Source organism: Heptranchias perlo, chromosome 8, assembly GCF_035084215.1.
Source record: "Heptranchias perlo isolate sHepPer1 chromosome 8, sHepPer1.hap1, whole genome shotgun sequence".
NCBI classification, from domain to species: domain Eukaryota; kingdom Metazoa; phylum Chordata; class Chondrichthyes; order Hexanchiformes; family Hexanchidae; genus Heptranchias; species Heptranchias perlo.
Genome location: NC_090332.1, coordinates 76,523,663 through 76,537,371, shown reverse-complemented (window position 1 = coordinate 76,537,371; position 13,709 = coordinate 76,523,663). Strand labels below are relative to the sequence as shown.

The 13,709-nt window shown below is 45.9% G+C and overlaps 1 protein-coding gene across 8 annotated transcripts in view; it reads left to right on the top strand.

Annotated features, from left to right (window-relative positions):
• syne1b (spectrin repeat containing, nuclear envelope 1b) overlaps positions 1 to 13,709 on the top strand; it is a 478,102-nt gene that overhangs the window by 360,181 nt on the left and 104,212 nt on the right. For 6 of the 8 annotated variants that reach the window (XM_067989374.1, XM_067989378.1, XM_067989371.1 and 3 more), the window contains 2 exons: positions 2,077 to 2,202; positions 2,423 to 2,578. In XM_067989374.1, coding sequence (XP_067845475.1) covers positions 2,077 to 2,202; positions 2,423 to 2,578 — 282 coding nt within the window. Of the gene's footprint in view, positions 1 to 2,076; positions 2,203 to 2,422; positions 2,579 to 5,352; positions 5,377 to 6,121; positions 6,141 to 13,709 lie in introns of those variants that run through there. The other 2 variants (XM_067989375.1, XM_067989377.1) reach the window with 2 other exon arrangements.

Below are 13,709 nucleotides of genomic sequence, written 5' to 3'. Positions count from 1 at the left end.
GATACCGATTATATCTATCTATCCATATTAAAAGTCTTGTGTGTAGCTTTCTTCATCACACTTTGATAACATCCCTAATGTTATATCCTGTGTCTCACTGTGCGCAATGCCATAGGTGATCTGCTAGTAATGTAATAAAACTCATGTATAATGTGAACTTCCTGCAGGTGTCATGCGTACTGTCCAACACAGGCACCCCGTCACAGGCACCCCGTCACAGGCACCCCGTCACAGGCACTTCCCGTCACAGGTACTCCCTGTCACACCCACTCTCCATCACACACGCTCCCCGTCACACGCGCTGCCTGTCACACACACGGCCCCGTCACATGCGCTCCCTGTCACATGCACTCCCCGTCACAGGGCCTCGCCATCATATCCAGTCCCCGTCATTCGCACTCCCCGTCACTCGCACTCCCCGTCACACGCACTCCCCGCTACACGCACAGCCTGTCACACGAGCTCTCTGTCATATGCACTCCCCGCCGCAGGCGCTCCCCGTCACAGGGGCTCCCCATCCTATCCAGTCCCTGTCACAGGGGCTCTCCGTCACAGGGGCTCCGCATCACAGGAACTCCCTGTCACACGCGCTCCCCGTCATAGGTGCTCCCCGTCATAGGTGCTCCCCGTCACAGGCACTCCCCGTCACAGGCACTCCCCGTCACACGAGCTCCCCGTCACACGAGCTCCCCATCACACGCGCTCCCCATCACACACGTTCCCCGTCGCACAGTTCCCTGTCACATGAACTCATCGTCATAGGTACTCATCGTCACCGGTACTCCTCGTCACACACACTCTCCGTCACATGCGCTCCCTGTTACAGGCACTCACACATGCTCCCCATCACAGGAACTCCTTGTCACAGGCACTCCCTGTCACAGGTACTCCCTGTCACAGGTATTCCCTGCCACGGTGTTCTCCCCTCCTCGCTACGTGTGCTGTCACACTTTTCCCATAGCACCACTATTGTTATAAAATGGTGTGTCCTCCAATTCACTGTGAGCAATGGCACAGGAGGGCTCTTAGTATTGAACTGCTAATTTAAATGCTTGTGTTGTGTGCTATCTCTGACTGACGTCACATTACCATGCTAAGTAAACACCAAACCCATGCAGTAGGTCTGACACATTGGCCCCGATATTTATGGGGAGACTGGGAGGAGGGTGGGGGGCAGCTGCAGCCGGGGAGCGGAGAGAAGGGAGGGAGGGAGGGAGAAGATCGTGGGCCAAGGAGAACATCAGGGGAAGTGGGGGGTGGGGGGGATGCTGGAGAGGACATCGGTGGGGGGCTGGGGAGAAGATTGTGGATCGGGGAGGATGTTGGCGGAGGCTGCATTGGATCGCAGGGAGGTAATTCAATTGCGGGGGGATGGTCCGGTCTGATGGAGTGGAACACCGATGTGTTTGGAGGGCAGGGAGGAAGCACTCCTGCTCCTCCTGGCCCACAAACAGTGCTGGAAAGGCACTTACCTACTGGATCCGGCCGTTCTCTCGTCTCCCTTCAGCTGATGGGTTTCCAGAGCTCTGGGAAACCAGGCCCGCAGGTGTTAAACCTAAAACTCTGCTAAAATTTGAGGCATGCATCATCATTAAAATATTTTAAGGAAGGACCTGCCTCTGGAGAGCAGGTTATTCGCCAGGGCCCCCAACCCACCTCTGTTAAAACCAAAAGTTAGAGGCAGGTTGGGGTCCGGTTTCAGATTTTTGAATTTCGCCTCCCACCCCGCGCCCCGTCCCTCTCCCACCTGTCCTGGGGAGTTAAAATTCCCTTCATCGTGCCAGTTGGTTTGAAATTTAAACAAAATCATTTTTTTATTTTAAAAAAAGACATAACTACGCTAAAATATCCAGAGCTTTCCATCTTCTGTGTGATGTGTCAAGCACGATGGTACCTCTCCCCCTTAAATACTGCATTATGTTTTGGCAAACACAGCATAGGCAGCTTATTGATCGAGTTCTCTCCCTGCAATCCGACTGAGCAGAGTGTGGTTGAGATGTGACCTATCGTTCTCTCCTACACTCTGAATTAATCCATTTAAAGGTTTCTAATTGATATCATTAATCCCTTCTAAAGGACTGGGAGCGATGTGAGAAAGGGATCGGAGATTCTCTGGCCAAGCTGAGGTCTTTCAAGAAAAAGCTTTCGCAGCCATTGCCCGACCATCATGAGGAGCTACACACCGAGCAGATCAGATGCATGGTTAAGTTGTATTTTCTGTTTCATTTAGTCTGAGTATTTTATTACCACACTTATTTTAAAAATATAAATTCTATGCCGTTCCTGTCCAGCCAGCTGACCTATTGGCAGCTAAAGCTAACTTGGTAAGACTCAGTGTAACAACATTGGTTGACTGTGCTTTCTGTGCTGGTATTATATCGGGGCAGATCTCAATGAAAATGGTTTAACTTTCTCTCTGCAGGAACTGGAAAGTTCCTTCGGCGGGTGGACTGATGACCTTGCCCATCTCTGCTTTCTGAAGGAGACATTGTCCAGCTACATTCGCGCTGACGATATTTCGATCCTGCAGGAACGGATTGAGCTTCTTCACAGGCAGTGGGACGAACTGTGCTTTCAGGTAAGATCATTGCTCCTAACTGTGACCCTCATCTTCTGCTGGTGTATTGATACTTCCTCTGGTATAGAATCATAGAAAGAAGGTTACAGCACGGAACCATTCAGTCATTCTGCCCGTTGAGTCCACGCCATGCAAGAGCAATCCAGCTAGTCCCACTCCCCTGCCCTTTCCCCGTAGCCCTGCAAATTTTTTCCTTTCAAGTACTTATCCAGTTCCCTTTTAAAGGCCATGATTGAATCTGCCTCCACCTCCCCCTCTGGCAGTGCATTCCAGATAACCACTCGCTGTATAAAAAAGTTTTTTTCTCTTGTCACCTTTGGTTCTTTTGTCAATCACCTTAAATCTATGTCCTCAGGTTCTTGACTCTTCTGCCAATGGTAACAGTTTCTCTCTGTCTATTTTCCTAGACCCTTCATGATTTTGAATATCTCTATCAAATATCCTCTCAACCTTCTCTATTCCAAGGAGAACAACCTCAGCTTCTCCAGTCTATCCACGTAACTAAAGTCCCTCATCCCTGGAATCATTCTAGTAAATCTCTTCTGCACCCTCCTAAGACCTTCACGTCTTTCCTAAAGTGCGGTGCCCACAATACTCCAGTTGTGGCCGGACCAGTGTTTTATAAAGATTCAAAATGACTTTCTTGCTTTTGCAATCTATGCCTCTATTTATAAAGCCCAGGATCCTGTATGCTTTTTTAACCACTTTCTCAACCTGCCCTGCTACCTTCAACGATTTGTGTACATATACCCACCGATCTCTCTGTCCCTGTACCCCTTTTAGAATTGTGCCCTTTAGTGAGTGTGTGTTCATCAACATCTCCATCAAGGTGTCTAACAGTGTCACATCGTTCAGCGATAACACAATGATGTATCTCTTTAACTACTTGAAGTTTACATTTCGATTCCTTTTTGTATCTTCTGTCAATTCAATTAATTTATTTTTACTTACAGCGCTGCTGTGTTCACTGTGATTGTCATTACGTGAGTGCCGATAATGACCGATACTTGCATAATACCACAGACAGTCTTAGTGCAGTTTCCTGTCCTGTTTAAATCATGTGAAATTTCTATCTGCTAATGTACGGACAGCGGAACTTGAACTCTTAAGTGTCTGATTTCGTCAAGTCCTAACCTAGATCATACGCGACAGCTGTTACATTTTGTTTTTTTTCTCTTTAGATGTTTTGCTCTGGTTCTGCATCTCAGGCCATTCCAGTGTTCCTTTACCTGTCCAGTGTTGAGGTAATAGCTGTGGCTCAGTGGGTAGCACTCTCGCCTTTGAGTCAGAAGGTTGTGAGTTGAAGTCCCACTCCAGAGGCTTGAGCACATAATGCTAGGCTGACTCTCCAGTGCAATACTGGGGAAGTGCTGCACTGTCAGAGGTGCCGTCCTTCGGATGAGATGTTAAACTGAGTGTCAGCCTAGATTACGTGCTCAAGTCTCTGGAGTGGGGCTTGAACCCACGACCTTCTGACTCATAGAGACGAGAGTGCTGCCAACTGAGCAAAGGCTGACAGTTCTAGGATTTATTTAGAACTTGAAATGGATACTTAGAGGGCAGAGTGTAATGAGACTTGATAAATCTATTTAACTACATGATTAATCATTTATCAAACATTGTGACAAGCTCTATTTATATGACTCAGTTAAAATATTACTTAAAAAAGAATCACTGTCACCTCTCCAATTTGCAGCCCCACCTCTGGTATAAATATAAATTTGTAAATGATTTGGATAAGAAAATCATTAAGTATTACATAGAATTACATAGAATGTATAGCACAGAAACAGGCCATTCAGCCCAACAGTTCCATGCTGGTGTTTATGCTCCACACAAGCCTCGTCTCACCCTTCTTCATCTAACCCCATCAATATATCCTTCTATTCCTTTCTCCCTCATGTGTTTATCTAGCTTTCCCTTAAATGCATCCATGCTAGTCGCCTCACCTACTCATTCTAACCACTCTCTGGGTAAAGAAATTTCTCCTGAATTCCTTATTGGATTTATTAGTGACTATCTTATATTTATGGCCCCTAGCTCTGGTCTCCCCTGCAAATGGAAACATCTTCTCTACGTCTACCCTATCAGACCCTTTCTTAATCTTAAAGACCTCTATCAGGTCACCCTTTAGTCTTTTCTTTTCTAGAGAAAAGAGCCCCAGCCTGTTCAATCTTTGCTGATAGGTATAACCTGTCAGTTCTGGTATCATCCTAGTAAATCTTTTTTGCACCTTCTCTAATGCCTCTACATCCTTTTTATAATAAACTGTTCACAATACTCCAAATGTGGTCTAACCAAGCTTCAGTACAACTTTAACATAATTTTCCTGCTTTTCAATTCTATCCCTCTAGAAATGAATCCCAGTGCTTTGTTTGCTTTTTTTATGGCTTTATTAACCTGCGTCGATACTTTGTGATTTGTGTATTTGTACTCCCAAATCCCTTTGCTCCTCTACCTCATTTAGACACTTATTTTCCAAGGAGTATGAAATGTGGCCTCCTTATTCTTCCTACCAAAATGTACTGCCTCACACTTATCTATATTGAAATTCATTTGCCAATTACATGCCCATTCTCCAAGTAAGAGATCATTTGCTTGGTTTAGTCAGTAACGGCCGAATTTGCAGAGCGTCACCTCCTATCTGCCTTTGTGCAGGTTTGCAGCAGAGAGTTCTGTCACTTCAGTTATTTTCTGGTGCAGTATTTGCATCAGAACAGACCGCAACAGGAAGTGTGTTACTCTCTGAACCTGAGGAAGGTCACCTGACAGCAGACGGTAGGAAATAATGCGAGCAGGTTCGTCTGAAATGCTTTTGTTGTCCGGTTCAAGTTTTAAAATGTAGATCCTGTTGCAGGAATTAAATATTGCGATGAGAGCAGGTACCTTGGTCGCCTTCTAAATAATGAAGGTTCGGCGATGGGACAGGCCTCCAAAAGTGAGACGTTAAGGCTGATCAGTGGTGTAAGCGGCTGTTGCGAGTATTCTTGATAGCGCGGCACTCAACTTCCTCTTAGCTTAGATATGAGTGTACATGTATAGATGTCCATACTTCCTGTCAAGGGTTTGGAATCCATATGCATTGTACCTGATGACATTTAATGTCTCAGTTTGACATTTTAAATCCGTACATACATTTAATACATTTAATTTTAATGAGAATATTCATCCATAATTAATGTAAACTGATTATCCGAGGCTGATCCACTGATGGTTAAACTGTCTTTATCTTTATCTTCTGGACGAATTGTAAAAGGAGTTCAGTTTGTTTCCCCCTCTCTCGCCCCCTCAACCAAAAAAGTTCCAATTAAATTCTTAGATTTCCTTTCCCCCCAAAAATGTTTAATGTGCCTTTAATTGCAAGTTTTAAATGAGGTTGTACCGTAAAGTCATTCCTCCATACTCAAAATATATATTTTATAATTAAGGGCCGCTGTGCATTAATGGGAATAGGAAGGTTAACGACACCAAAAGACACTGAGACTATCGCCGGGAGTTCCCTTGGGAAGGTTCTCCTGTTCGGCTTCGTAACTTCGGCAGGATGTGAACAGAGGGCGCAGAGGTGATTAACCAGAATGGTACCAGGGATGAAAGACTTCAGTTATGTGGCAAGACTAGAGAAGGAATTATCAAGGAATATAAAAATAAATAGTAATGTATTCTACAGACACATAAGTAACAAAAGAAAAGTCAGGATAGGGATACACACGATAAACTCATAGGTAGTGACAGTGAAATGGCAGAAATATTAAATAATTACTTGGCCTGAATATTTATCAGGGAGACTAACATGGTGGACATGATATTAGAAGAAGGTATCAAAAAAGATATAAAGACACTTAAGGTAGAAAGGGGGGAGATAATTGATAAACTAATCAAACTTAGAGAGGATAAAACCCCTGGTCCAGATGGATGGCATCTATGCATATTCAAAGAAGTTAGGGAAGAGATAGCAGAGGCACTATTACAAATATATAAAAATTCATTAGAAAAGGGAATCGTGCTAGAGGACTGGTTGACAGCCAATGTGATTCCTATATTTATAAAGGGAGATAGAACCAGCCCAGGGAACTATTAGCTTAACGTCAGTGGTAGGAAAGATAATGGAATCTTTACTCAAAGATATAATAGAAAAACATTTAGAAAATGAAAATGTGATAGAGTGGTCAGCACGGATTTCAAAAGGGCAGGTCATGTCTCACCAACCTTATTGAATTCTTTGAAGAAGTAACAGAAAGGGTAGACAAGGGTAATGCAGTAGATGTAATATATTACATAAGGTACCACATAGTAGGCTCATGACTAAGGTCAGAACATGTGGAGTCAGGGGACAAGTAGCAGAATGGATAGCAAGGTGGCTACAAAACAGAAAACAGAGATTAGGGGTTAAAGGTAGTTACTCAGACTAGCAAATGGTGGGAAGTGGTGTTCCACAAGGATCGGTGCTGGGACCGCAGTTGTTCACCATTTATATAAACGATTTGGACGAGGGAAAAGGAAGTACAATTTAAAAATTTGCAGAAGACACTAAATTGGGAGATATAGTTAATACCAAGGACTGTGACAAAATACAGTAAGACGTTAATAAACATGCAGAATGGGCGTGTATTTGGCAAATGAATTTCAATATAGATAAGTGTGAGGTATTACATTTTGGTAGGAAGAATAAGGAGGCCACATACTGCTTGGATAATAAGAGTCTAAATGGGGTAGAGGAGCAGAGGGATCTTGGGGTACAGATACACAAATCACTAAAAGTAGCAATGCTGGCTAATATGGCCATAAAAAGAGCAAACCAAGCACTGGGGTTCATTTCTAGAGGGATAGAATTGAAAAGCAGAGAAGTTATGTTAAACTTGTATAGAAACTTGGTTAGACCACACTTGGAGTACTGTGAACAGTTCAGGTCTCCATATTATAAAAAGGATATAGAGGCACTGGAGAAGCTGCAAAAAAGATTTACTAGGATAATACCAGAACTGAGAGGTTATACCTATCAGCAAAGATTGAGCAGGCTGGGGCTCTTCTCTAGAAAAGAGAAGACCGAGGAGTGACCTGATAGAGGCCTTTAAGATTATGAAAGGGTTTGAAAGGGTTGACGTAGAGAAGATATTTCCACTTGCAGGGGAGACCAGAACTAGAGGCCATAATCTTCCATCATCCTTAGATACGGGGGTGGTGCCAGAGGATTGGAGAATTGCAAATGTTACACCCTTGTTCAAAAAAGGGTGTAAGGATAAACCCATCAACTATAGGCCAGTCAGTTTAACCACGGCAGTGGGGAAACTTTTAGAAATGATAATCCGGGACAAAATTAACAGTCACTTGGACAAGTGTGGATTAATTAAGGAAAGCCAGCACGGATTTGTTAAAGGCAAATCATGTTTAACGAACTTGATTGAGTTTTTTGATGAGGTAACAGAAAGGGTCAATGAAGGCAATGCGGTTGATGTGGTGTATATGGACTTCCAAAAGGCATTTGATAAAGTGCCACATAATAGGCTTGTCATCAAAGTCGAAGCGCATGGAATAAAGAGGGCAGTAGCAGTGTGGATACGGAATTGGCTAAGTAATAAGAAACAGAGAGTAGTGGTGAATGGTTGTTTTTCGGACTGGAGGGAGGTATTCAGTGGTGTTCCCCTGGAGTTGGTACTCGGACCATTGCTTTTTTTGATATGTATTAATGACTTGGACTTGGGTGTACAGAGCACAATTTCAAAATTTGCAAATGACACAAAATTTGCAGTGAACAGTGAGGAGGATAGTGATAGACTTAAAAAGGTCATGGACAGGCTGGTGGAATGGGCAGGCACATGACAGATGAAATTAAATGCACAAAAGTGTGAAATGATACATTTCAGTAGGAAGAACGAGGAGAGGCAATATAAACTAAAGGGTACAATTCTAAAAGGGGTGCAGGAACAGAGAGATCTGGGGGTGTATGTGCACAAATCGTTGAAGGTGGCAGGGCAGGTTGAGAAAGCAGTTAAGAAAGCATACGGGATCCTGGGCTTTATAAATAGAGGCATAGAGTACAAAAGCAAGGAGGTTATGATGAACCTTTATAAAGCACTGGTTCGGCCACAACTGGAGTATTGTGTCCAGTTCTGGGCACCACACTTATGGAAGGATGTGAAGGCCTTAGAGAGAATGCAGAAGAGATTTACTAGCATGATTCCAGGGATGAGTGACTTCAGTTACGCGGATAGACTGGAGAAGCTGGGGTTGTTCTCCTTGGAGCAGAGAAGGTTGAGAGGAGATTTGATAGAGTTATTCAAAATCATGAAGGGTCTAAACAGAGTAGGTAAGGAGAAACTGTTCCCATTGGCAGAAGGGTTAAGAACCAGAGGACATAGATTTAGGGTGATTGGCAAAAGAACCAAAGGCGACATGAGAAAAAACTTTTTTACACAGCGAGTGGTTGTTGATCTGGAATGCACATCCAGAGGGGGTGGTGGAGGCAGATTCAATCTGGAATTGGATAAGTACTTGAAAGGAAAAAATTTGCAGGGCTACGGGGATAGGGCAGGGGAGTGGGACTAGCTGGATTGCTCTTGCAAAGTGCCAGCATGGACTTGATGGGCCGAATGGCCTCCTTTCGTGCTGTAACCATTCTACGATTCTATAAATATAAGATTGTCACTAATAAAACTTTAACCAGAGAGTGGTTAGAATGTGGAACTCGCTACCACAAGGAGTAGTTGAGGCGAGTAGCATAGATTAATTTAAGGGGAAGCTAGATAAACACATGAGGGAGAAAGGAATAGAGGGATATACTGACAGGGTTAGATGAAGTAGGGAGGGAGGAGGCTCATGTGGAACATAAACACCAGCATGGATCTGTTGGGCTGAATGGCCTGTTTCTGTGCTGTGCACTATGTAATTCTATGTAAGAAGCTGGGATTGTTCTTGTTAGAGCAGAGAAGGTTAAGGGGAGATTTAATAGAGGTGTTGAAAATCATGAAGGATTTTGATAGAGTAGATAAGGAGCAACTGTTTCGACTGACAGGAAGGTTGGACACAGATTTAAGATAATAGGCAAAAAATCCAGAGGGGGTGATGAGGAGAAATTTGTTTTTACGCAGTGAGTTGGTATGATCTGGAATGCACTGCCTGAAAGAGTGGTAGATTCAATAGTAACTTCCAAAAGGGAATTGGATATATACTGAAAATGTAAAAATTTGCAGGGCTACGGGAAAAGAGCAATGGAGTGGGACCAGTTGGATAGCTCTTTCAAAGAGCTAGCACAAGCACGATGGGCCTTATGTGCTGCAAGATTCTGTGATGAAGTCCCTTCTAGTCTATCCGGGGTTTGCGCTGATGAAGTTATGGTGGCCAATTTGGAGACCCCCTCCCCCCCATAGGAAATTCCAGGCATATTATTATATTTCTGTCAAGTCAAAACAGCTTTAAGCCTACTTAAAAAGTGAATTTGTTTCTATAGAGCTAACATGTGGTAGCACTCTCGCCTCTGAGTCAGAAGGTTGTGGGTTCAAGCCCCACTCCAGAGACTCCAGCACAAAATCCAGGCTGAAACTCCAGCGCAATACTGATGGAGTGCTGCACTGTCACAGGTGCCGTTTTTTGGATGAGACATTAAACTGAAGCCCCGTCTTCCCTCTCAGGTGGATATAAAAGATCCCATTGCACTATTTGAAGAAGAGCAGGGGAGTTCTCCCCGGTGTCCTGGCCAATATTTATCCCTCAACCAACATCTCTTTTAAAAAAAAACAGATCATTATCACATTGCTGTTTGTGGGACTTTGCTGTGTGCAAATTGACTGCCGCATTTCCGACATTACAAGTGATTACACTTCAAAAGTATTTCATTTGCTGTGAAGTGCTTTGGGACATCCTGAGGTTGTGAAAGGGACTATATAAATGCAAGTCTTTTCATTTATTACCCCTTTTACGTTGATGAGCCCTCTGGCTGCAGGTACACCTCCATGTCAGGGACCATCTTTCGCCTCTAGCAATAGAGCTTCACAATATTGACCTCTGCTGCACTTTGCACCACATGTGTGTTTAGCCCAGCTTTCAGATCTGTCATTGAAATCACTGGGATTCTGCTGGGAACTGAATAAGGGCATCGCTTTTAGGATCATTTAAAGGGGAAAAGGATCATTTAAGAGAGAAATGCAGTTTGCATGAAGGGCCCCATATCCTATGAGGGGAAGATATCTGGACACTCGCCAGACTCCAGAGTGTCTGGTTCTGCAAACTATTCATAGCCTATTATAAAGGGGGCCAACTAGTTTTCTCCAAACAAGGACCTGCCAGAACTGAACCTGTGATTGTGACAAATCTCTTCCCGTTTGGAGTTCATCCTTCATCTTCAGACGACGGGCAATGTGCATCACCAACATCTCCTGAAGCTGCCCCAACTACTGCTGGAAGAGACACCAGGAGCCCGATATTACCAGGGTGGCGGGTTCGCGGCGGGGGGGCGATTGGGCGTGTGGGTAACCCGCCCGGTGAAATCAGACTGCCCCGAACGCAATCGCAGGCTGATTGGATCCACTTACCTGTTGTTCCGGGTTCCCCACTGCTGAGCTGCAGGGCGGGCGGACTGCGCTTGCGCAGTAAGGTCTGTCAGCTGAAGGAGCTCTATTTAAAGGGGCAGTCCTCCACTGACTGATGCTGCAAGAAATAGAAAAAATTACAGTATGGAGCAGCCCAGGGGGAAGGCTGCTCCCAGATTTAATGATGCCTCACTCGAGGTCTTATTGGATGGGGTGAGGAGGAGGGGGAGGACAGATCTTTCCCCCGACGGGCGGGAGGAAGCGGCCTGCCTCTGCCACCGAGAAGGCCTGGCTCAAGGTGGCAGAGGACATCACCTGCACCACCAACATATTGCGCACCTGCATACAGTGCAGGAGGCGCTGCAATGACCTAAGTAGATCAGCCAAAGTGAGTACACTTACTCATTCCCCTACACTCCATCTGCCACATCACCGCCCCCACCCCACACCTCCTTCTGCACTGCCAACACTACTCTGTCACATCACCCCTCACACCCACTCAAACCTCATCCTCATCTTACCTGCACTTACTCACCTCGCCAGTACTCATCCCGCCACTACCACTCATCCCAATCCTCATACAATCTCATGGCTCTATCTCATACTCACCCTCTCATGCATCTCTTTCACAGTCAGCCTCACTCAACCTGCCACTACCTGTGCTGCAGCCACAGGGCATGCATCACATATGTGCAGTAGGCAGCGTAAGGCAAACGTGTCGTGAGCATGAAGGGGATGCACAAGGGTGTTTGAGGGTTTGTCATGGTTTTTACTTATATTTAATTTCTGATCAACTCACATTACATATATTGGCACCACTACTGCCACGTCTTTGCGAATCTTGTCTGGTTTGTGCAATAATGCCCTTTCCTGAGGATCACAATGAAGACCCACACCTGATGCCACCCATTGTGTCACTGCAGAGTGGGTGTAGGTGTATTTGCAGGGCTCTTTTGTGCAGACGACTGAGAGACGTCGGCAATGTCCCCAGTGGCACCCTGGAAGGATGCGGAGGAGAAGTTGTTGAGGGCAGTGGTGACTTTGACAGTGACAGGTAAGAAGATGGTGCTCGGGCCAGCCGGGAGCAGCTCGGCATGAAGGAGGCTGCAGATGTCCATGACTACATGTCGAGTGACTCTGAGTCTCTGTGTGCACTGCTGCTTAGAGAGGTCCAGGAAGCTGAGCCTCGGTCTGTGGACCCTGTGGCGAGGGTAGTGCCCTCTGCGACGCATCTCTCTCTGCGGTTGCCCTCCTTCCTGCTGTACAGGTGGATGTGTCACAGCACTCTGTTGTGGAGCTCCACGTGTCGGAGGTGGACGGCTTGGCCGGTGAGGCTGGTGATGCTGTTCGCCCTCTGAGGAGGTCATGACTGCAGCTATGGCGGCCCCCATCCAGAAGATGTACATCTGAGGGGGTCCGCAAGGTAGGTACATGTGTCTGGACACCGGGGTGAATTTGATTGTTCGGAGGAGGGTGGTGGAGGCCAAACTTTGTCCCAAGTGACAGAGTGGCCTCCTGCAATGAGTGAGGGTCTCCCCACCCCACCTGTCAAATGGACCTTTGCAGCTGCCGCAGGCTGATGGCTGCAACACGTCCATTTGAACTGGGATTGTTTCCCCCAGTACGGGAAACAGTCCCAGTTGTTTGTAAAATCACAACCCTCCTGAAATATCTCGTTAATCAGGCCTGTAAACGACCTGAAATACCTAAATAAATACTTTAAGTGGCACCCCGCTGGCTTTAATTGCCGGCGCGAGTCCCACATGCAGGGGCTGCGCGCGCATGTCAGCGCATCAGTGGGAAACCCGGAAGTGGGCGGGTTGGAGCCGGGCTCCCGACCCGCCCCGGGAATCCCCAATTTTCGTGGCCCCCCGCCAGGAACGCACCCGATCGCGGGTGCTAAAATCGAGCCCCATGAGTGTTTCCTAAAATACAAGACCCTAAATATTTAAATGTTACATTTATAACTAATGTCAAAGATTCCATGCTCTTTAATGTCTGTAAAAAGAATGTAAGAGGCAGTGAACCACTTTTTAAAATTCATTCTCGGAATGTGGGCATTGCTGGCAAGGCCGGCATTTATTGCCCATCCCTAGTTGTACTTGAAAAGGTGGTGGTGAGCCGCCTTCTTGAACCGCTGCAGTCCGAATGGTGAAGATGCTCCCACAGTGCTGTTAGGTCGAGAGTTCCAGGATTTTGACCCAGTGACAATGAAAGAATGGCCGATATACGTCCAAGTCGGGATGGTGTGTGACTTGGAGGGGATCGTGGTGGTGATGGTGTTCCCATGCGCCTGCTGCCCTTGTCCTTCTAGGTGGCGGAGGTTTCGGGTTTGGGAGGTGCTGTTGACAAAGCCTTAGCGAGTTGCTGCAGTGTATCCTGTGGATAGTACACATTGCAGCCACAGTATGCCAATGGTGGAGGGAGTGGATGTTTAAGTTGGTGGATGGGCTGATGATCAAGTGGACAGCTTTGTCCTGGATGGTGTCGAGCTTCTCGAGTGTTGTTGGAGCTGAACCAATCCAGGCAAGTGGAGAATATTCCATCACACTCCTGACTTGTGCGTTGTAGGTGGTGGAGAGACTTTGGGGAGTGAGGAGGTGAGCCAC